General features: G+C 40.1%; 1 protein-coding gene across 1 annotated transcript in view; it reads left to right on the plus strand.

The window, feature by feature from the left end:
• The window catches only part of UQCC1 (ubiquinol-cytochrome c reductase complex assembly factor 1), a 50,336-nt gene that overhangs the window by 16,800 nt on the left and 9,126 nt on the right, over positions 1-24,410 (plus strand). The window contains exons 6-7 of the mRNA XM_074920441.1: positions 2,112-2,169; positions 8,555-8,663. Of these exons, the coding sequence (XP_074776542.1) occupies positions 2,112-2,169; positions 8,555-8,663 (167 nt within the window). The remainder of the gene's footprint in view (positions 1-2,111; positions 2,170-8,554; positions 8,664-24,410) is intronic.

The raw sequence follows: 24,410 nt of genomic DNA on the forward strand, positions 1-24,410 counted from the left end.
GCTCAGGGGAACACTGACATAGTATGCCTGTTTTTTTTTCAGGATGTGGGGATATTATCCTATTGTGTCCTTCCTAAAATTGAGGTAGTGGCAAAGGTCATCTATCATGAAAGAAAGTCTATATTCAAGTTTTTCAGCCCTTACCTGATGAATTTTAGGTACAGGATATGACTGGAGGAGGAGGTATGTCCTCGTAATGCTGAGCATTCATGTCTGTTATCATACGCAGACGTGTAAGCAGGATGTATTCTGTGGGCAGAATAGATTTATTCCCCAGCTGATGATAATCATAGTAATTTCATAGGTAGCTTTACCATCAGAATACACTTAGATACAGATAAAATATCTGAAGGGAATAATTTTCCGTTTATTATAGGATGGATCTTTCTCCCCAATTAGTTTCCCAGAATAAGGTGTTCTAAAATCCCAAATTTTAAAATTGCATTCTTTTAAAAAAGCTGGTATCTGGGGCAAGCTTGTTGCTTTAAAGGAGCCATCCCTCCTTTAAATTTACAATGTAGACAGTCCTAATATAGAAGTTTAAAAATTAATTATAAAAATAGAAGTGAAACACTTGGAAAGTTAGAGAAAAAATTCTTCCCTCCTGGGTACTGAATAGGTCTTTAAAAACTTTCCGGTAGTAGAGGTGTGAGCTTTACTTTCCACTGAAGAGTGATTTCTGTGGTGGGAGACTGATACATGGTAACTTCTACTTCAGAAACCTCTGTCTGTTGAATCTTGTCTGTGGAACCTTCATTTAATTAAAAGGTTTGATTAATGCAAGCATTGTGTACTCTTGTCCTAGTTAGAGATGCCTTGGCATGCCTTCAGGTCTAAGTAGTTATTTCTAGGCACATGAACTATTTCTAATAGGAATGAGAGAGCCAAAAGGGGACAAGGTGAGGGAAACTTGTGTTTAATCTCCAAACATAGACTGTTAGTGTCTTTATACTGTCTTAGAGGTGGCATAGGTGATATATGGGCACTGATGCTGAAGCTTGGCATCTCCTAGGCTCTGATGAAGTCATCTCTCTAAGGAGGGAGGAATAGTGATGATTTGCTTGGTTCTTCTGGTGGTTGCCTGACCATAGTTGGCATATAAAAAGAATCTGTGAAAAGTATTGCTTCATGGTCCAGGTGAATCTCCTTGATAGTACTTGAGAGCCAAGAAGTGTAGGAGTCAGGAAGGAATATATTCCATACAGAAAAAATAGGGTTGACTTCCTTGGGGCATATCTGACTGGAGAGTCCATTTCGGAATGCTCTCTGGCCTTCTTACAGCTAGGTTTGAACACTCCAGAAGATAAGACCCAAGTCCTGGGTAGGCCAAGGTGACTGTCAGATCCTTCTCATTAAAAGTACCCCCCTTGAAAACTTCTCCACGAAACAGATGTAGAGTTGACTTCCTAGGATGAAGGTTTAAGAATGACAGGAACTGAAGGGCTTAATGTGCACATTCCAAGCATGAGAAAGAGGAGTATGGTTTCTGTGCCACATAGCCTAATTCACATCCTAATGGCACATGCAGATCCATAGCGTGAACATGCATATGGGCAAGCCACCTCTGGGAAACCCAGTGGCTATCAGAGTAGAGCTAAATCTGGAGACAGAAGTTGTTTCTGTGATTGGTTGGTGGTTTTGATCCTAATGTAGAATGGCTACAGGCAAGGCACTCTCAGCTGTCACACTGTTCTGTCCCTGGCAGGAGCCAACAGCACACGTTAAAGGAAGAGTGTAAGAATGGAGCAGAGAATCTGTTGATACTTCCCTGTTACACTCTACTGCCTTGGGACTTCCCAGGCTAGAAGCCACATGTTTGTCTAATTCTCCATTTCAGAATTTTTCTCCCCCTGTAAATGTAAAAAGTGAATTCTGAACACATGAAATCTTTCAGAATTTAGAACATCCTGTGGCTGTATGTTCTGGAGTTTAAGCACAAGTGTGACAGTAGATGGTGTTTGTTTCTGTTATGTATCTACTGTTTAGGGCCAGAAATTAAATTCTTAAAATGTATCCAGATTTTTCAGTGAATTTCTGTTAGGTGCAAAATGTGATGAAATTAATATTTAGTTGGTGTTTGTTTTTGTTTTTTTTTTCCCTCTCCCATCAAGGGTGCCAAATGCCTGATACTTTGAATTCATGGTTTCTAGTAGCCCAGCTTCATGTCTGGTAAGTGCAAAGTAAAATAGTAATATAACTGTTTTCAGGAAATAGTGATATGTACCTTAATGTGAGAAAAATTAGGCTCCATGGTTACTGATAACAATGGTTATGTTCAATATACTAATTACTGAATTTTAGCAGTTTTCCACTAAAGAACAAAAAAGTCCCATAGGAAAGCTAACATATTTTACATCTCTAAACTCCTCAGTAGTGAAATGATCTTTGCCATGAGTTTTCTAAAAGCCTTGCTCAGCCTATGTGGAAAAATCTTACTGGGGTGTTTTAGGAAAAGTTTAAATTTATGTAAAAGTCATTTAAATTGGGAGAATTTGTGGTGACTGAAGTTACTACTCGTCAGAAGCATTTAACAAATTATAGCATTGGCATTTAGTCTTGCACCTCTGAAATGTGCATACAGGTTGGTGAATGCCAGCTTGGCTACATCTAAAAATATTTAACACTTTAAACATTAAGATTTTTCCTTTTTTCATTTGTGAAAATGGTAGCCAAAAAAATCAGGTTTTCAACTAGCATTACATACTTGTAAAGGTCAGAGGGATGCACAAGGGAGTACAGTAATTTTTGTTAAGTGCCAGATCTTTCAGGAAACTGAAGTCCATAGACTTAAGTTGAGTTATCCAAAGGCTGAAAGGAAGTTTGTACTGAAATAGCTGCACTTAAGCATAGGCCCCTTATTTCCTTGCCTCCTTTTTTTTCCCCCCTTCCCTCCTTTTAATTTCCTGTCTCCTCAATACATTGAAAGATGGGGCAACTCACTCACTAAAGAATGAATAAATTAGCAGAACCACTGAAATTATAATCAGTTAATGAAATCAGTAGAATCAAGTAAGGGAAACTCTTGAGATTTGCAGTTTATTTATTTCTTACTGTTCCCTGGGAAAAAAAAGGCTTAAAAAATTAGTTGATAAGCTAATCATTCATATCAATATTTGGAAAAGTACGGCAATAAATATTCAAAAGCAAACTGTTAGTAAGTATCTGGGGAAAAACAAAGAGGGGTGACATGAATCTGCAAAGAACACATGTTTTTTCTCATCATCTTGATTTTTACATTGACAGGAAGATGTACCCTGTGATAACACAGCATCATATTCAACATACATAGTCGTCTTGCATGACGGGCATAAAAATAAACAAGGGGACTATGATAAAGATGAAACTGGTATGGGATAGACACAAAAAGTCTAAAATCATTGGGGAAGGCCGAGAGTTGCCACCCTTTGAGCTGGTGATATTAAGGAGACAATGAGGGAAATGGAAGTACTGATGTTTAAGATACGGTGGACAGGTTGACAGCAATATACTATACAAGCAGAAAGGAACCAAATCTCTCTACTTTGTACAACAGCAATGAAACTTTGAGTGTGGAGGTTAGCACTATAGCACTAAAGGTTAATTTTTCCAGGGTCTGAAAATGAAAATGGAGAGATCCATTTTGATATTCCAGGCTACAGAGAAGCCTGTGCTAGGCCCGCTCACTGCCTGGGTCGTTGGGGAATGATGTAGGCTTTGCTTGTGGTCAGCTTAGACCAGGATTTTGCCATGACATAATTTTGTTTTCACGGTCAGATTTATTGTAAACCGACGTTCTCTGGGATTCTCTTTAATCCATTTGACCTCAGTAAAGTGGGAGCGGAACGTTAACTGATTCTGCTAACTCTGGGAAGACCAAGGACACCCCACCCCTGTCTGAAGGCTGCAGTACCTCTGTCTTTCCTGCTGGACCTTTTGTCTTAGAGGCTGGAGACCTTCCTGATCTGGTGGCCAGTGACCTGACCATGTAGATTCTGATCACCATCTGTTAAAGTGTTCTTGTTCCACCTTGCAGTGCAGTCTGGATCACTTTCTGGTGTACTTCTTCCCTCTCCTTCAGAGTTTTAGCTTCAGCTGATTCAGAGTGTCTTCTGGAGCTGGGGAAGATGAGAATTTTTCCTAGTTTGGTAAACTCTGCCTCCTTTCCTACTGTTGTCATTGCCCATCATGTTCTAGTCAGCTGTGTTTCTGTGCTTTTTGCATCCCACGTTTGTAGACTTAAGATACTTGTCAGAGCATACGTTCTTGTGTTACAGATTTTGGCGAGTCCTCTGTTTGAATCTGGCTCTTATTTTTTCTTGCCTGTGAAGAGAGTTTTCCTACTTCCCTCCAGTCAGAAAGGGGAGAAATTCAGGCTCTCGCGTTTAGCCTCTGCTTTTGCTAACTTCTTTCAAGGTAATGTTCCTTTAGATACACTCCAGTGCCTTCCAGTGCAGTGCTAAAATGATACTTTAGAAAAGCTACATACCAGTATTCTTTCCTGAATGTCATGGTCTTATAGGCTGTCTCTGCTACTTCATACCTTTGATGTCAGGACGACTCTTTCTTTTACATTTAGAAGTCCAGACCTTTTAGAAACCCACTGCTGGGTTTGCCTCTTCCCATGCGGTGGCAGTCTAAATAGAATATTGGCCGTGTCCAGAGCTGTTATGAAACTGCCCAAAGAGATGACTTTTGTGACTGTACTAAGAAATGTTTTAGTACATGTTTATCTTGTAGATACCTAGAGCTCCATTTGTATTATTAGCACACCAAGTACAGTGACATCTCTAAAGTATTTAGGATCGAAATGGAGTGGTGGTACTATTCCTGTTATGAAAGACTCAAAGATACGTTGCAAGAATTCATCTGAGCATTGTTTCTCATAAGGAAATCTGCACTTGAGAAAGTGTTGATAGTCTGAGAGAGTCCAGAGGAGAACAAGAACCACCAAGTATGTAGAAAACAGTTCCTTCAGGAAAAGATTTCTCAGATTTGCATGGAGAAGACTGAGGATACCATACTATTTTCAATGTGCTGCTTCAGAAGAAAGGTAATAAACTGTTTTGTGGTAGAGAGGGCAGGCAGAAAGGTGTTTAAATTACGTCAGAGGAATCTTGCTTGAGATTTGTTTTAAGAACAAGTTTATCTGGGATGTCTTAGGCATTTAGTTGATCCTGCCTTAACATGAGGGAATGGGCTGCATGGCTTAAGCAAAGGCACCAGGGGAGAGGAAGACTGCACAGCCATGCTTGGTTCTGTTAGTTTGTATCCCAACAAAGACCTGTACGTGGCTGTAAATGCAGTAGTTGGTGAACTTGCTAGGCTGGGCACAGGATAACACGTAGACCTAATCATGAAATGTTCAGAATTCTGCTTGTCATCATTATTCATAGAAGTGTATGTCACAACATATAGCTGGTGACAGAGTAGATTCAGGAGCTTCCTTCTCCCATCCCCCGAGCTGTTGGCCATTCATGAATGGGTTAAACAGAACAAAACCTTCCAGAATTGCTGTTGATACTTGTGGTGTTAAGCCAGAGTAATTTCTCTGAACAAGTATAACATAGCCCCAGAAATAATTGCTCTGGAGCAACCAAGGAAGCAGGAATGAGTGGGCAGCTGCAGGGGATGGCAGGAAGCTCTGAGTGGGCTTTGGCCTTAGAAGTGTAATGTGTGATCACACCTTGACTGCATGGCACTGAGCCACCTCACAACAGTTGACAGGGTGGTGTCAACTACCACTTCTGGTGTTTAAGCCGGTCTGTTGGCACTGTGGGAATACTGACAAAAGCAGTTATAGCTGAGGCTGTTGTGGGAAACTGCTACATCTAATCTAAGATGGGTGGAGTTATAGAGGCTCCTGTTCCTTTTCAGGCAGCCTTTCATATAATTTTCTTCTAACATAATCTATGCATAACTTAAATACAGCAAAAATTATCCAACCCAACAAACGTCAGGTAGACATCTCTCTAAAGATGGTTTGGAATAATTTTTCTTTCATGGTTTGATGAAGATGAGTCAGAATTTTACTAAACTACAGAATGGATTCTGTAGTGAAACGATAAAAAGTTTCACACTGTGTTGATCTAGTTAGAGGGTTTATAGTTTTTAAAGAGTCTGCGTCTTTTAAACCTCAGACAGCAGGTGTAGTAACAAACTACCAAATTTTCAAATAAACGGCAAAATTCCATGATCTCACTCATGGTGCTGCAGAACAGCTCTGTGACAGCACTATGCATCCAAACACAGAGCTGCCTTTTTAGGCTTTGTGGGTAGCAGGTTTTACTCTGAACACCACTCCAGTCCTGCTCATCTGTGACCAGTTGTTGGCTGTTGGTCTGTACACTGCTCTCTCCTGCTTCACCACCACTGAAGGCAGACTGGATAGGAACCAGTATTCATGCTCGGGAGGAGGTTCTGTTGCCAAGCCAGTCTTACTTTTTCCCCCCTGAGCTTGTGTATTCAGCAAAAGAAGTTTAAAAATGCTTTTATTATCCCAAAATTAGCCTTTTAAACTGAGTCTTTTTCACTTTGACTAGTTAAGAGTGGGTAAAAATTTGGGATACAGTAGCACTTACTAATTAACATTTTCATACAGCTCAGTTATGTGAATGCACAAGAGGAACAAAGGTTTTGAAACTGGTGGAAGTAAAACACAAAAGTTCTGAGCTCTTTGTGCATTTGTTTTGTGGAAGGACTGGTAACTGGACAGCTGTTCTCCGAGTTCTGGGCCACTGTTTTAGTAGAAAGCTTTGTCATCTTTCTGTGAGCAAGATGAGGCTTCATTTCTTGATACTGTCTTAATTGCATTTGTTTGCTGGGACAGTGGTGCTGTTGGACAGATACCAAGTTGTCACTGCCACATTATAAATCTTGGGAATTCTTACACAGCTCTGTTTCCTGAGACAGAAATTGCAAGTGTTCCTAATGTTCCCTTTGCTGCCTGCTGCCCTTCCCCTTCTCTCTCCACCCTCTACCCAGCTTTTCTCAGTCACCACACCCTTTGATCATCAGTCTGCTTCTCATGCCTCAGTCTCTCTCTCCATCTCTGACCTCATTCTGCCTGGCTTGTGTGGGAGCCCGAGCTGGCCTCTTGCATGGCCAGTGTCATTTTCAGCAGCTCTCCATCTAGAAATCAGATTCTGGTCCATGGGCTTTTCTTCTTCCAATTCTGATGTCTCAGTTGAATGGCCCTTGTAAATGACTTAGATATATTATTATAATCAGAAAAAAGAATATAGGAATAATGCAGTTTTTGTTACCTTCAGTTTGTTTTGACTCATTACTGGCAATAAGTTTTGCTTCCTTTACAGACTGAAGAATATCTTTCCTTTACAAATCAGTAGACGAGATAGAATCCATCATAAAGATTGGCATCTGTCCTTTTACAGGTCAGCTCAACAGACTAGCTTCAAGTGTTTATGACTCTCCCTGTTGAGCTGGCATTCACAGATCACCAGATACTTTTAATGCCTGTAGGGAGGCACAGATCTTATGTCCACTGAAGAACAGATTAAAAAAACCCCACAACCTTTTTAATTATCTCTTGTGGCACATTCACTATTGTTAGTATGCAGCTGCTTCCAAGTGGCCTCCAGCAGCTCTGCTCTGTTGTTTTTTCATAAGCTGCGAGAAGAATTTCCTGCAAGCAGCCTTCCACCTATAGCTTGTTTCTGTGCAAAGCAGTGACCTCTTTCAGCTCCAGTGTTTGAGCATCACCTCATCTCCAGTAACTCAGTCTATCCTGGACGGGCATGTCTGACTCGTAACACAGGTGTAGAGCTGATTAGTGAGGTGGAGAAGGTGGGACTGGTGATGAGACTGTCTCTTAGTTTAGTGAGGGATTAGCCTGTATTTCAGTTCATGCTGTTTACAGATGTTGTAAAAGAGGCAAAATAAAATTTTTTGTTCTAATGATTTGTTTTTTAGACAAAACAGCATCAGTGAAGTTCAAGTAGCTTTGATGCTTACAAAAAAAGTAAACCAACTCAACCTGGTATTTTCATTAAGATCCCACAATGCATTTACAAACTTGTGAGTTCTTCTAGCATGTACTGCATGTAGGGGTTTTGCCAAGTGGTTGGAGATGTATCCAAAGCCCTCTTTAGTTGGATAACTTAGGACAATGCTAATGTGAAGTCTGTAACTTGCTTAAATGTTCACAGCTTGGCTAGTTTGGACTCTTAGAGCACTTTAGTATGCCAAGCTGAATTACATCTGGCTTGTAACATAGGATTAGACAAGACATTTTTTCCTGCTCCAGAGGGTGATATTCTTAAGGCTGAGGAATTTAGGTTGCAGTACTGTTTAACTAGATTATAGTACTATCAGCCAGAATAGAGTCCACTGTCACTCTTCCATAGCTAAATTGGCCAAAACCAGCAGATAGAGCTCTTGAGTACAAACAGAAAAGTTTGGTGGTTTTTTTTTTTAAATAGAAATCTGTGGTGGTTTTTTCCTGATAACAAAATCAAAATTGTAAGGAGAATCTTAACTGAACTTAAATATATTTAATTTACTCTTTACATCTGAAGAAAAACTAGAAGGGATGAATTTGGTGTTTATATTCTTGCAGGATGTGTCTGCTACGAATGAAGCAGGAGGGTCGCACAGGGAAATACATGTGTCGGTATATAGTTCACTGCATGTGGGAGGACGTTGAACAGCGTGGTAAGGTGATGGGGGTAAGTCATCTTTGGTGGTGATAATCTTGATGATTTCACATCTTTCAGTGCTTTTGTAACTTTGCACATCTTAGAAGAATGCCTATGAATCAACCTGTAGCTGCTTGCTTATTTATTAGTGTAAGCTGCTATATGTAGCCCTTACTCCTAAACATTCACTCCTGCAGCTGTACTGCCTGTTGTACTGAGCCACTGACCTTGTTTCTGAAACTGCACCACGGCCTGGGTGAAGATACTGCTTTGTCTGAAAGTAATTAATTTTCCATGTGCTTTGCCATGTGATTGTAGAAATGGATGCTGCTATAGCAGAATGGGCATTTGCGGATAGAAATAAGCAGATGAGTTAGGGAGAAACGTGACCGGTGCCAAATGTATAACTACAACTTAACTAGTTCCAGCAGAGCTTTGAGTTTTCTCTGCGTCTAGGGTGTTGAGTAAAAGGAAACTTAAAGAGACAAGGTTTTTACGTTAAGTTCCTGTACATGACTATAACTAGTCATTAGTTTATTTTTCATTTGGGTTCTCCTGTATACCTAGTCTTTATCACAAACAAAACATTGTAAGGAGCGAATAGCTCCAAGGATAGTTCATTTGCAAGTTTGAAGGAAGAACAAGATTGGATCTTTTGGCCTGTTCTGAGGAGGGTGATGCTAGTTAGTTGTAATGGTCATTTCTGGCTTAAAGTCTGTAAGTGTGTTTCTCCAGCCTTGTGTTGGTGATGGTCTTCAGAGAAGGCAGTGCCCAAGGGATCGAAGGAGGAGATAGTTTTCACAACCCCAGTATCACAGTGGTGACAGGGGACCCAATACATTTGAGGGTGCCTACATTCAGGGAACTTCTAGTGGGAGAATAGGCCTGGGAAAGATATCCTGTGTTGTGGAAAAAGAATTGTTCAATGATTAAATAGAGGTTTGTCTGTGATTGAAATAAATTGTACTGTTAGAGAAGTGACAGTTTTCATAGAGCAATAATGGCATATTGTCAAGTCTAAGTTGTCAGCCATATTTGGAGAGGCTGCTACAGTATCCCTATTGGTGACAAACAAGGGATTCCCTTATTAACCAGTGAGTTAGGATTTGGTATGTGATCCTGCTAGTAATTCAAGAAGCTTGTCTGATCTTTCATTTTGTATGTGGTTTTAGAAAGTGTTGATTTTGGTGCAGCTTGAGTTATTCCATCAGCAGTGGCTCTCTTTTCATAATTGTTGGAAATTTCATAGATTTAGTATGTTACAGCTTGCTTTTAAAGATAAATCATCCTCTTAATCTTCTTTTGGATTCAGTCTAAATTCAGGCATTTTAGAATTTCTTTCTACATTAATGGTTTACATAAATTCCAGTATAGGAATCTTCACTGTCCTGGTCAAATACCATAAGGCAGTGTGAGTGAGCCTAGACAAATTAGATGATAGTACTAGAGGAGAAGTTTGAATCAAACAGCTTACACATTTTTGTCCTTATCCGATGCCTTCAGTGTCCTATCAGTGGTTGATTCTGCTCTCTGTAGGAACTGGAGGCAGCTCAGATCTTTATTCTGGGTATAAATTGAAGGCTGCTCTTCTTGAAAAGAAAAAAACCAAACCACCAACACCACCTAGCCAAACACTCCACCTCTCAAAGCCCCCCAGAATCTCTTCAGAGATCTTTTGATTCCATCTATGCATAGAGAGGATGCTGCTTCGAAACAGGAAATTATTTCTCTGTTCTTTTTCATCCTCATTTTGCCTTATATGAACTAACCTCAAATGCCATCTTGTAGTTTTCCTTGCAGGATTTGAAGCAGCAGCAAAGAGAAGCAGAGCTAGTCATTTGCTACCCTTACAAGGATACAGAACTCAGAAATAAAGCATGGTCTAAGTTAGACCTGTATCAAGATTTTTTTTCAGTAAACTCCAAGAAAAAAAAAAAAAAAAGACAGTGCTTACAGTCAGCTCTTTGTAAAGGGAAGCAAAGGGTTTCCATTTCTGCAAACTAAACTCTTCCATTGCTCCCCAAAATTCCTCAAAGGGTAAAAAAACCCCACCAGTATCCTTATGTTTTCATCCAATCTGGAGCCTCAAATGTTATTACATGCATATTATAATTGGTATGGTTGCTGTATGATGCAACTGTAAGGAGAGCTCAGGTTGTTTGAATGCCATTCATTCTCTGCCTTGGCAGGTTAGGCATCTTTTCAGTTTATCCTTGAATTTAAATTTCGTAATCATTGTTTGTAGTAATGAGCATGCCATGTAATAATGAACAGGCTTAGTTTGCAATAATATGATTCCTATAATATACTTTTGACTGTAACCTAGTGTTAACATAGCTTTTATGTGGCAATAGCTGATGCTTAAATGAAGTATGTACACATTTAAAGGCTTGATCTCAAAAACAGTTACATCTGTGTGTATATTTAATATAGTTTAGCTGCACAGAGGCCCATTGATTTTAATGAGACTCCTTGTGAGAGAACGTGAACTCTTGAGGTAACAGCTTACTAGACCAGGCATTAAGGGTGTGTAAGAAAGCATAGACTGTAAACTTGGAAGTTAGAACTGTTCTCTTCCCCATAGTGTTTGTGAAGGCATAGGGCTTTCATAATCTTCTAGTGGGTTTTTTTTTTCCTTTCATCTTTTAATTATTCCTAATCTATCATTCATTATTTTGTCAAGATGAATGAACTTTTTTGTCTGTTCTAGTAGTATTTATTGTATGTTAGATGAAACTAATTTATTCATTGATGTCTGAAGAGGTTAGCTGTTCCCTTGCTCCTTATCATTGCTTTATTTTCCTTCCTTGGTGCTAGTGATCCTAGTTTAATATACCACTTCACCCATGCCCCAGAATGGGCAGTTCCTGTTTCTTCCATGCTTGTTCACTCTTCTTCACTTACTTTCCTCCTCATGTCCCAGATGTGCCCCGATTGAACTCTTTTTCGCATCTCATCTTTAGCAGTAGCAAGGAGTTTTAAGTGAGAAATAAGTAAAGGGCAGTTAGCGTGAGAGTTAAGATCTACTTACTAATCTTGGTGTATTTGTCCCTAATGGTTCTAAAATGAAGTTGACATAATGACAAAGGGTTTGTGAGCTGATTGAGGAATATGTGTAACAGCTATTTATTTTCAAGTAATTTAGTCCTGCAGTCAGTATATATACTACCTCCAAAAGAAGACAACATTAATGTTCCTCTGTTGACGCTTTCAAATTTCAGAATCTGAGCCTTTCTCAGAAGTAAGTTAAATGAAACTTTACTGAACACTTCTACAGCACTAAGTTAGTGCCTAGGATATTCCATTCCTTGCTTTTTGTCTCATGTAGGGTATCAACGGTCAGTATTTAACTCTGATTGGTACATTCCTCTATTGTGGTATAAGTGACAGAGCACCTCTGTAAAATTGCTAGTTGGATGCAATTAGTTTAACTTGTTGACAGACAAAGCTGTAGTTCCTCAGCTTGTTTCCACATCTAGCAACAATTCCAACACTTGATGCAGAAAATGGATACTATATTCCTGAATTGATATTGATGCTTTATTAAAATATGCCATCTGCTCTTAAATATACAAGTTCATTGGAGCTGAAAGTGATAGAATGTAAGGCATTTTAACTACTAATTTACATCAGCTCCGACTCCAAATGGAGTTTGTATTATTTCAAAACCTGGTTGTTAAAACTGCTGAGATCTAAATCTCAGCTACAAAGTTTTGGGACCTGTTAGCCTGAGCTCCTTCAGCACTCCTGAATGTCGGCAAGAGTCAGAAACCAAAACTTGACACAGCTGTAAAAACACACAGAGAGCCTGTGGCCTCAGCAAATTCTACTGGTGCAGGCATATTTCAGATATAAATTTTACTCTGCTGTCCCTAGTACTAATGAAGTCAGTTTCTTTTGGTGGGTTTGCAGCCAGGTGTGTCCAGTTCTGTGGCTAACCAGTGCTCTTGACTTAATTTTTCCACTAGTGACATTTCTATCAAACTTTAAAAACAAACAGAAAAATTGGCTTGATGCAATGGCTCAAAGTGTTAATAGTAACATTAGGCTGGGTAAAAGACTTCCTTTTGATCCTACTTTGCCAGAGATCTCCACCTTGTGGCTTGCAGTGAATAGATTTATACTATGCAAGCTGGCAGCTGCCTAATCAGTTTGTATGGGGAATTCAGTCAGTGCTAGAAGTTGGTGTGATTTGTCTTCCTAACAGAGCTCTTTAGCACCCTGAATATTAACCTTACTGACCTGAGTATCGTGTTTTAGTAACTGTGTGTATATAAAAGCAGTTGTTATAAGTTTAAGTGTCTTTTAATACCCTTAGCTGAAGCTGCAGAGTTGGTCAGAAGGCCTTGTAGGTGATGGAGTTCCCTGGAATGGGATTTCAGCTGATAATCGAACAATAGATATGAGGTAAAAAAAAAGAGACAACTCCCCTTCCCCTGCCCCAACCCCCCCACCCCACCCTCACCCCCCAAAAAACCCAAACAAACAAACAAAACAACCCCAACACCCCTTCCCCGCCCATGTTCATCTCCTTCAAGAACCCCATACTAACACTTCTGGGTGCAAATCACATGCTGTCTAAGAAAAATACTTCAGACTTATTCGAATACCTGTAAATTGTTGTAGGCTCGTTTTAACAGTGTTAGTCTTGTGTGTTGTGGTGGCATTCTGCTTCTGAAGCACATAAGGTTTTTTTCAGTGCAAAATAACTTCATTTTATAGCCTGCAAAATAGATAAGCATAAGAGGGCTATCAAGCCCAGTGTGCCAAGACTGTTTTAATTTATCTTAATCTCACTTTCCTGTTTTCCCACCAGACCACTTAGACCCCTGCCCCCTTTTTTTTCCAGGAACACATCTAGGTGTCTTTTGAATTCGTTTATTGGCTCTGCTGTGCATAGCACAATACAGTCTTTGTTATACTTTCGGCTAGAGCTGTTTATATACAGTGACCCATAATTTGCTCTCAGTTACATTGCTGTACATCTGAAGTAATGCCATCAGAATCAATAATGTAGTTTACATCAGTGTAACTGAGAGCAGAATTTAGCTTCGTGAACTTAAACACCATTTTCTGTCTTAATACTCTTTTTACAGTTAGAAGACTTCAGATGATTAAAAATGTCATTTTACCTTACAGTAGCTAGAAAACTTCCTAAACTTGATATAGTTCAGTTTGTTATTCTTACTGTGGAAAAGAAAAAAAGTCTGACACTTCTAACTAAAAACTCAGACATCGTGGTCAAAGCAAGACTAGTAAGATTCTAGAATGGCTTTAGAAGATGAGAGGACAGGGCATGAAATGGATAGAATTTATTAAACTAGAACTTGATCTTTGTATGAATTGAACTATTGCAGTTGATACACAGTGGGAAGCTGCTGTACTCAGGGGCTCCTTTTCAGGCCCATCTCTAAAATCTGATGGGAAGTCATGGAGTCAGTTTGGGATGCACAGAACAGAAACTGCATTATCCTGGGAGAACAGGGGCAGAGCTGGGGCAGAAGGGAAGCATGTGCAGTGTTGTGGCAGTGCAGTGGAGCGGGGAGTTGAGATGGAGGAAGTGTACTGAAGCAAAATATTACACAGAAGGTGGTGATTTTGTCTGAGGAAGTAGACTGGGATATGAGATAGACTATAGTGTTCAGTACAGTTGAGAATGGTTTTTTAAAACCTATAAAACTAAAGAGGAAAAGTTTTCATTTCAAATGGTCTGTGTATGTTTTGAAGTGGACTTTACTAGTACTTTTTAAGGAGAAAGTTGTTATAAGTTTTTTAATGACTATTTAGAAAACATAATATATAACACCTTACCAGTTTCTAGTGTTCCCTCTTAAAAACAAAACAAACAAACTTGCCAAAGTAGTGAGATACAAAATTGCTCTGTGTGTGTTTTGTGCTAGTTTTGTTTAATGGGATACTAGGCATTGTATGATATGTTTTAACTGAACTTAGTGTTCTTAAAATATCACAAAAGTAATAGGTCATCAACCCTTGATCCTTTCTCAAAGAGCTTGAAACTTCACAGCAAATTTCTAGTATTTTGGCATTTCATAAATGAATAATAGTATCAGGTACTGTAAATTCAGTAAATTTGATTCTGGAAATCTTAATAACTTAAATATGTAGGAAAATGCATGCATCTGGCATGTTACCTTGCAAATATCTCGACTGTGATGAGATCTGAAACAAACAATATGCATGGTGATGCAAATTTAATTTTCCCAGGTCATGGAGTTTTGAAATAGTGGTCTCTTTCTTATGCTGTTTTTAATGTAGTTGTTCTAGAATCAGTGCCCATGGAACTAGCGCACCTGGCTGTCTTAAATATAGGCACATTTGGGGCATGCCAAGGATACCTGGTGTTGAAATCCAGGTATAATATATGCTTGGATTCTTTTCAACTGGCTTGCCTCAGTTTTCTATAGAGTCTGGCATTAAAAAAAAATCAATCTAAATTTCCCAGATATGTTGGATCCTGATACTGTAAGGTAGTGTCCTTGGTCTATTTTGTGCCTCCTTCTGGTGCCTGCAAGAAGTACACTGAAAACTGCCTTGTAGCACCTTTATTCCCCATGTTCTGCACCAGTGGGGCTCATGCCAAAATCATTTTTACCATGGCGTGCTTGTAGGTGTTAAGTGCTGCCCTGTGTTTCTCAGACTCTCCAGAACATAGCGTAGTTGCAAAATTCAAACACTGACCAATAAAATTACTTCTCACCACAACTGCATAATTTTTATTTTGACAGTGTAGAGATGATGGTGGAAATAGGAAAATGATCCTTACAGGGCCTGCTGCAGTCTCCAGGCTCAGGGGAATGGATAGCACCTGTGCTGTCACTGTTTGGCTCCTGCCAGTGCTTTGTGTATCACTTGCCATCCAGTTTGGGTTGTGCCTGTGGTCAGTGCAGGGTTAAATAACATGCTCTTATACTGTTTATTTTGAACATATCCATTATCAGCTTCCATCCTTCTGGAGTTTGCCCCAGAATTCCTCAACTGAGATCAGCTGGTCTGCTTGGCTAAGCCTGTTGAGACTCTTGGAAGTGAGGTATCTCATGTTGTGGTTGTAATTCTTTTTTAACAACTCTAAGCTGCTGCAGTGAAAACATGAATGTGCTTTTAAGCTCCTTTGTAAATACAGAAAAATACCAAGACCAATGTCTCTTCTAAATCAGAGTAATCAAACCATGAATAGGTTCTGTGTTGTTCACAACACATTTTAATAATACTGTTGCTTACACTATTTGCTGCTGGTAGAATGTCACTGGTATCTTCTGCTTCCTCTTTAGGAATGAGTAACTTTTCCTTATGTTTTTGGTGCCTGCCTGCCTTGAAAGACAATAACATAAGCATGAATTAAGGTTCTGATATGGTCCAGGGGTGCTGCAGGGGTTTGAGAGTCTGCTTATTCCCTTGCCCTCACACAACTTCTTTTCATGTCTCTGGCAGACTCAACAGCACCCATGTGTTGTGGCTTTGATTAAAACAGTATGCAGCTGCTCTTGGCTCTCCCAGCTCACCAATTGCCACTGCTACCTTCTGTAGTGTCTCTGGCTATTCCCTTGTTCCTGTATCAGGAGGTTCTAGTTGCCAAATGGTACCAGGTGGTGTTTGGTAACTACTGCTGACAGGGAGAGGTTCGTTTGTTTTCTGTACACATCCAGCTTTCACTGAATGCTTCCAAATGCTAATTCTGGCTAAACTAAGGAGAGGTTGAAGTGCTATGTTTTACACAAATTCTGGACTTGTCTTCATAGGGCACAGATGGCACAAGTGAGGTCTGTTTGGTACTTGGGATCTCTTCTCTAACCTTTATTTTGGGGAAGGATTAGTGAGGTTTTACTGCTTTGTGTCTGAGAGCAAAACATGAGTGCAGCTTTACAGCTACAGTGATTGTTTCCAGGAGAGAAAGAGGCACAGCGTGCAAGAGAATTTCTTTTCTTTGTTTTCTTTGTGATGGCCAATGCATTCAGGCTAATGCAATCTTCATCAGCCTTATACCTGTACAACTGTGGTAATCAGTCTTGTTCTCTGTTGGTCCTGCTATCCTGTTAGAAGAGCATGATCCTGTTCCTCTGAGTTGCCTTCCTTGCTTGACACTCTCATTTTGTCGGCTACAGTGAAAGTTTACTTCCCCACTGATTGCTTTACTCTATGGTGCACTGGCTATTACTGTTTCCAGGTATACCTAATTTTGGCATTTATTTGCAGTACGTAAGTAGTTACTTAAGGTCTTAATCACACCCATTCTCAATGGGTTTTTCCACCTCCTTGTCCTTGGTCATTTTTGTGTTACCCTAATGCCTGAATTCACTGGAGCTTGTATCTGATTCTCTTTTCAGGGTGTGTACCTGTTTTTACAGTTCCTTTCTGTCCGTACATCACATACTTCTCCCTTCCTACTTTTTATCTTGCAGAGATACTAGTTTCTCTCTACTTTTTCTTACCTCTTGTTAATTCTCTCTGTTTCCTTGCAGGACCCCTTTCTGTATGTCAGGCTGGCACTACCATGTCTCTCCCTTCCCTTGTGTTTCTTCATGTTCAGTGAATTCACAACCATCAGTGCCAGCTGTGCCTGCTCTCCATCCCTGGCATGCTGCTGCACTGGGTCAGTGGCCACGTGCTGCCTTTATTCAACATGCTCATCCAGCAACCTCCTGTTGCTAAGGTCCACAATGGAAGCTCAGTATCTGTCCTCTTGTCTGTTTGCTTCAAACCCATCCTTGCATGTTGAAGTGTTTTCGTGACTTTGCTTCTTTCAGCTCCAGATCTGTCTTTTCTTCTTCAATTCCTTTATTTCTTTATTTGAACACTTCCTTTCCCATCCTAAATCTCATTTGTGTATTTGCCCTCATCAGTGCTTTCCTCTGCTAGTATCCTCGTGCCTCATCTTTTTCTCTCTCTCTGACCTAGACATCACTCATATGTCTTCTGAAAACTGCTGCAAGGGTCATCTCTGGCTTGTGGCTCACTGTGACATTACATGTCCTGACTGTCTCCAGTAGTGTTTTTTTTTCCTTGTAGTATGTACTGGGGAGTTGGTGGGCAGCCTGCCAGTGCTGACAGTCTGGATAAGCTTCCCCTGCATGCAGCTCCATGCCAGTTTAATTGTAAAACTCCTTCAAAGGCCGGTCTTAAATTCTGCTGCAGACAAAATGTCTTCATGTTTATAATGCACATACTGCAGTGCCTTGTAGCCTGGCTAGGTAAGTGGCTTGAAAACATTTGTATTTTCCTGTTAGAACTCAGTTACTTCATTTTCTGATTCCTCTGGCCCATTTTTTCCATTTATAATGCCCTTATTTTTGACTGCTTTTGCTAACAGCTGCCACAGTAGAATAAATGATAGTGATCCGGAAGTGTAAATGCAATATATTCAATAATTCTAATGCTTGCTTTCATGCTTGCTAGTTTCTTTGCTTTTACTACCTTAGTATAAGCAATGGCATATGATACTTTTGTACACATTTAGGCAAACTGATGTCTTGTTATGTTTTCCATTCTGGTTTAGGAATTTCAATAGATTCTTTCTATTCCTTTGTCCTCAGTTGTCTTCTGTTTCTGGTCATACACAGCACTTGCTGTGTCTCTAGAAGTTAATTATCATCACGCTTCTGTAAGAATTTGAATGTCGTTGTTTCCATATTCAAAGGACAGGAAATTATGCAAAAGGTTAAAAGATTTGACCAAAGTGCCTGCGTATCTGATCTTAGAGATTTGTGTTTGTGGCTAGCAAAATGTACATCATGTTGATTTTCAAGTTAGTCGGATGGCCTTGTGGCTACAAGAATGCACATAAAAGGGGAGATTCAGCTAGTGGTATTTGGTATCATGGATGGAAGACTGGGTCAGTACAGTCTTGGTTTATGTGAAATGAGCAACACTGATCTGAATTGGTCTTCAGATGGCTTGGGTGTGGATTCCGTAACTCCAAATATATTTGGGAGGTAGCAGAAGGCTGCCAGGCCTCTGAATGACCAGTGGTTTTAGGGGGTGTCACTTGAACCGTATAGTCATTTGTCTCATTCGTTCTAAAAGTGCTACAAATTCCTTCTATTTGTAGATGCTATTTGAAGACTTCATTTTTTAAAAGTGGGGAAATGGCAGAGACCCTGTAATTGATGGAAGTCCATGACTAATGCCCAGAGGACAGAGCTATGTGCTGAGAAGCATGAAAATAATGTGTCTCATTGAGAGCATCCTAAATTTGTCCTTTTCAGTTTCCTGTTTTATTATGCAAGAGGGAAGATGTCCCATATGTAGGTTTAATCTGTATTATTCAAGAAGCAGTGTGTAAGGAAATTTTTGGCTTCTTAAAATCCTTGCCCACGCTTTTAGGATCTTCTGGAAGTTTGTTTATTCACAGCAGCATCAAGTCTGAATGAAATACAGAAGTAAGATGGAAAACTCACAGTATCTTACCATGCAGCTTTTTCATGGTTCGCTTTCCTCCTTTGCCTTTTACTTGAGGGCAGAACTAGGGTAGAGAAATAATTTTTGTTCGCTTCTGAAAGGTTACAGTAATAAAGAAACTCTTGTTAACATCAGAGTATATGGCAGGCAGGAGTTTTCACAGTCTGGCATTGTTTATTTTACCAGCAATTTGGAACCTTCTGCACTCTTAAAATATTGGCAAGAAAATATTTAACTGTTAACTATTCTGTGGCATGCGTGTGTTTGAAGCCCTGGGGAGGAGGAGTGCTTGGGGAAATCGGGTTTTTCTCAGCTTATGATTGAAACCAGAAGGTGCAGAATATTGGTAGAAGGTGAAAGCAATGTGACTTCAAATTAGAATTTTATCCACATGTGGAACTGATGGGAGAATGTCAAACAGGTCATGTATGAACAGGGCTGTGCTAGGAAATAGTGGGAAGTCTGATGGAGCAAATACAAATACACCAGTCTGTTAGGCACTACAAAAATGAATTTAAAAGTGAGATAGTAAGAGTGAGTATTTGCATTTGTCCTGAACTTAAAACACTGGATAAAGGTTGTAGCAGTACTAGGTGTTAGCATCAAGGATTAAGCTTGTTAATTGCTTATCAATTGTATGTACTTGAGCAATTTTTTTTTGTGGAGAGTTTTTCGGTGAGGAGATGGGTGACTGGCTGTTCCTATGCAATAGAAACTTGTTCTGGTCCCAAATTTTTCTTCCCATGAGGTTAGTAAAAGCTATGGTAAAGGTAATATTTTTTTTAAAATTGTACTAGCATATTTCAAGTGAAATTCCTATCAAGTCAGCAAAGTGGCCCGATGACTGGTATCCAGGATCATCTAATGAGCTGTGGCTGAGCTATAGCTGTCTTGCTGCAAGTCAGGGCAGGAAGAGATATTACAGACAGAAGAGATATCAGTCAATATCTGCAAAGATCAGCAAAAAATGAACAAAAGTGAACATACTCAGAACTCATTCTTTTAATATCAGATGAAGATCCAGGGTACTGTTTCTAGGAATGACCAGAGGTTATTTGGGAAAAAGTGTAAGAAACAGAATTGTGTATCAGTATTTCTTCTGGTACATTCTCTCGGCATTCGCTAACAAGTAATATGAGAGTTGTGTGGGGACCATCATACTTAACAGCTACTAACAGAAATCCTTTATGAATGTGCAGTCCTCTTTACCCCTTTCCTATTTTTTGCTCTTTTATGTCCTGAGGAAAAGACTACTGCCACCTAATTGTGTTGCATGAGAAAGTACTTGTATTTTATTTTAAAAGTATTATTTGGTCATTTATTCAGCTTTTTCTCTACATCTTTATTATGAGAAAGTAAGGAGTAATTCCTTGTTTATCAAGCTTGTATCCCTGCTTGATACCACTCATGATTTTACCTCTTCATCATCTTCATTTGCATTTCTCCCTGAATATAACTAGTGTTTCCTCATATGGCTAATCACCTTGGTCTTTTCTGTGTGTTTTCTATTTCTTTTCTACCTGTTCTGAGATGAAAAGTTAATAAACGTGTGCAGCACTTTATATGTGGGTACACTATAGATTTATTGCAGAATAGGGTTCCTCTTTTGTTCTATACTCCTTTCATGATAATTCCTAAAATTTGTTGGTCTTTTTCTTCACTATTGTTTTGTGGAACTGATTTTTTTTTTTTCAATTTCTCCACAAATTCTCTTGTAAGATCCATTTCTGGAACTGTAGCTGTTAAATGTGTGTGTGTTGTTATATAGATTTTACGGGGGGGGCTTTAACGCTACTGGTGTCTTTATCAGCACTGAATATTACTGGTCATAATTATCTGTGATTGTTATTTTCATTTACTATTTTATTCTCTACTAATTTGTACTTACCTAGTTCTGCTGAAGTACTTTTCAAAATGGATGCCACCTTTCATGGCTCTGCAGTCCTATTAAATGTCACCTAATATGTTTCATTTAGTTTAGAACTTTATGATCCCAGGGATTTTGTTGCTCTTGACTTTTATTAAGTTATCTTAAGTGTTTTTCTATGGGCAGATCATATCACATGGAATATGATGGAGACTCAGAATCCCGAGTGCCAGGAGAAGGTGATGGCGCAGTGTATGTTTACTGTCTCATCCAGTGAAAAAAACTGGGCCCCCAGATGAAACTAACAGGAGCCAGTTTCAGAAGAAACAAACAGGAGGTGCTGGTTCTCAGCATGGGTAGTAGACCAGGGTACTTCTTGCTGAAGCAGAAAGTTTATTGGACAAGTTGCTTGACATAGAGACCTTTTACTGCTGTTGTGGTTTAAGCCCAGAGGGCAGCTGAGCACCAGAAGCCGCTTGCTTACTCCTTCCCCCTCAGGGATGGGGAGGGGAAAATAAAAGATTCTGGGATGGAGACAAGGACAGGAAGGGATGACTGACCAATTATGGTCACAGACAAAAGACAGACTTCACTGGGGAAGAAAAAAAATAACATCAATTTTAATTTGAACACCACCTCCACCACTTTAACTTACCAATCAAACTGAGCAGACCAGTGAAAATACATCTTAAAAACACCTTCCCCCCCACCCCTTCATTCTTCCCGGGCTCAGTTTTACTCCCCATTTCTCTCCCTCCTCCCCTCCAGCAGTGCAGGGGCAGGGATGGGGGTTGTCAGTTCATCACCCCTTGTTTGTGCCGCTCCTTCCTCCGCAGGGGCAGGACTCCTCACGCTCCTCCCCTGCCCCAGCGTGAGGTCCCTCTCACAGCAGACAGTCCTCGGGAACTTCTCCCGTGTGAGTCCTTCCCACGGGCCGCAGCTCTTCCCGAACTGCTCCAGCGTGGGTCCTGCCACGGGCTGCAGGGCTCCCAGCCAGGGACGCTCCAGCACGGGCTGCCCTCGGAGTCCGGCCTTCGGGCGCAGCCCCTGCTCCGGCGGGGGCTCCTCCAGGGGCTGCAGGGCGGCAGCCGCTCCCGCGGTGACCCCCGTGGGGGCAGGGGGGCGGCCCTGCCCTCGCCCCACGGGCTGCAGGGGGGTCTCTGCGCTGGCAAGCCTCCCCCCCTCCTCCTTTCTGCCTCGGACCTCGGTGTTTGCAGAGGTATTTCCCTCACAGCTCCAACTCCTCCTCCCAGGTTCCCCTTCTTAATCAGGTTATCGCAGAGGCGCAGTCACCGTCACTATTGGCCTGGCCTGGGCCAGAGGAGGGTTCGACTTGGAGCCTGCGGACCTTCCAGAAGCTTCTCTCAGGAGACACCTCTGAGCATCCTGTGCTGGCAAAAAACCCACCACATGCAAACCCAACATATTACATAAACAAATATCAAGGGTTGAGAATTGTCCAGAGCTGAAACTGGCTGGGAGAATACTTGGAGGAAGCAAATAGTCTTTTTATTTTTCTCAATGTATCAGCTGCTGTTGAAGGCAAGGTACCATGTTAGGTGGACCCTTGGTCTGATCCAGTGCAGTATTTTCTCTGTGTGACTCTTTCTGACAGTTACTGAGGTTTGTTTCAGTAATGAGATTGAGTTTTGCAGGATCTCCATAAGTGCTCGTGGTAAGTATCTACCTCAGCAATTTTTTTACCTTTACTACTGTCTTCTCCAAGTGCCTCTTTTAAACTTGCTTATGTAACTTCCTTTCAGTTTATCAGACTAAATTCTTCATTCTGGTGTGTTCAGAAACATGTTCATGATCAGTTTTAGTTTTGTAGCAAGTAGTTTTTTAAGACGCATTACAGGAAAAACCTTCTACAACTGCTTGCCCTTACAGAGACTCAGCATAACTAGACAGAGCAGAGGGATTTGACCTGTTTTCCCTGATCCTTTCTCTTGAGAGGTGATCAGTGAGCTCTGCCAGCCATGTACTACAGAGAAAAAGGAACTTGGAATAAGCCTCCGTATATTTAATACAGTTAGGATTGTACTGTGATCTACTCAGAATCTTCAACTGTTACCATGGCAGAGTTTCCAAATTAATAGACTACAAGATAGAAACATACCTCATTTTCTTCATACTGAACAGCTAGGGGTGACCATCTGTTTTTGCTGAAATATGTAGATAATGTTGTATAACTTGCTTTTCCGTGTCTGCTTGAAATAAAAATGCTCTAAGGAGTGTTATTGATGATTATGCAATTGTTATAAGGGTAGCAGAGCAGGCAGAAGTCTTTTTCCATTAATGTTTTTATGGATTGAAGATTTTGGCAGGAACTGGTTCTGCTACGATCTAACATTCAGCTTTTGTCTTGGTTAATAGAATAATCAAGTAGGTTGTCACTGAACATTGAAGAAGGCTCTAAAGACTATTCTCTGCAGTTAATTACCTAATTACAAAATTAGTTACATTTAATTAGAAAGTTAGATAATTTATCAGAAAAGTTAATAATCTGAAGTCCATGGGGACTCACAGCTATAGCTAACTACAAACCAGTAAGCTTGTTTGCAGACAGAGTAACAGAGTGGTTAATAAAAGACTCAAAAATTGTAGATTGGAAAAATAATTTTTGCAATATCTTTGTCATTTGACAGTTATGTGAGATTGCCTGAAGGAACTGGCCTTTTTGGCCCCTTGCTACAGAGATCTTTTTAATCTGTTCTATTAATTTAATCTTCTTGATCCTAGCTGCTGTCTCAGTCATTTTCACAATTACTGTCCTACAAGTACTAGTCATGTTATTGGACAAAATAAAAGGGCTGAATGCAGGTTTTCCCATTTAATGTCATGTGCGTTTATTAAAAGTGCAGCAAACACTTAAAAAGCCCGTATGTAACTATCTGGTTATATATTATTTATAACTAATGTAAACTGTATATTAATTCAACTTGTGAAAAGGTGCATAAAAAAGCCTAAATGTTTGAGGAGTGACATTTTTTTTATCATGAGAGATTTGTCCTGTACCTCCTTCAGGAACTTCTGATATTGAATGCTCCAGTAATTAAAGTGTCAATAAGAGTGAGTTGATGTTTATGGCAGTGTGGCTAACAGAAGTCTCCAGAACAGGCTCAGTCATAACAACGAAGTGAACTCATACCTGTGTAACTTGCTTTTCCACGAGAGATAGATTAATTTGTACTGTATCAACATAAAACACTACTTTGCTATTACGACTTTGACTACTTCAGGAGTGCGCTGATGTAGTGTATCAGTGTAAACATTACCTTAAAGAGCCTACTCTTGGTTTGAAACAATGGATGTGCTGACACATCTACTGTGTACAGGTACAGGAGCAAATACATTGTACAGAAGAAGCTTTTTATTCTAGCAGGAATGGTATAATGAGAATGAGGGGGTGGAAACTTAAGACAGAAAATTCAAATATGAAATGGGATACACATGTTCAACTGTGAGGGTGATATGCATTAGCCAAACACAACTTA

The sequence above is a fragment of the Athene noctua genome, chromosome 16 (assembly GCF_965140245.1).
Source record: "Athene noctua chromosome 16, bAthNoc1.hap1.1, whole genome shotgun sequence".
Taxonomy (NCBI): Eukaryota; Metazoa; Chordata; class Aves; order Strigiformes; family Strigidae; genus Athene; species Athene noctua.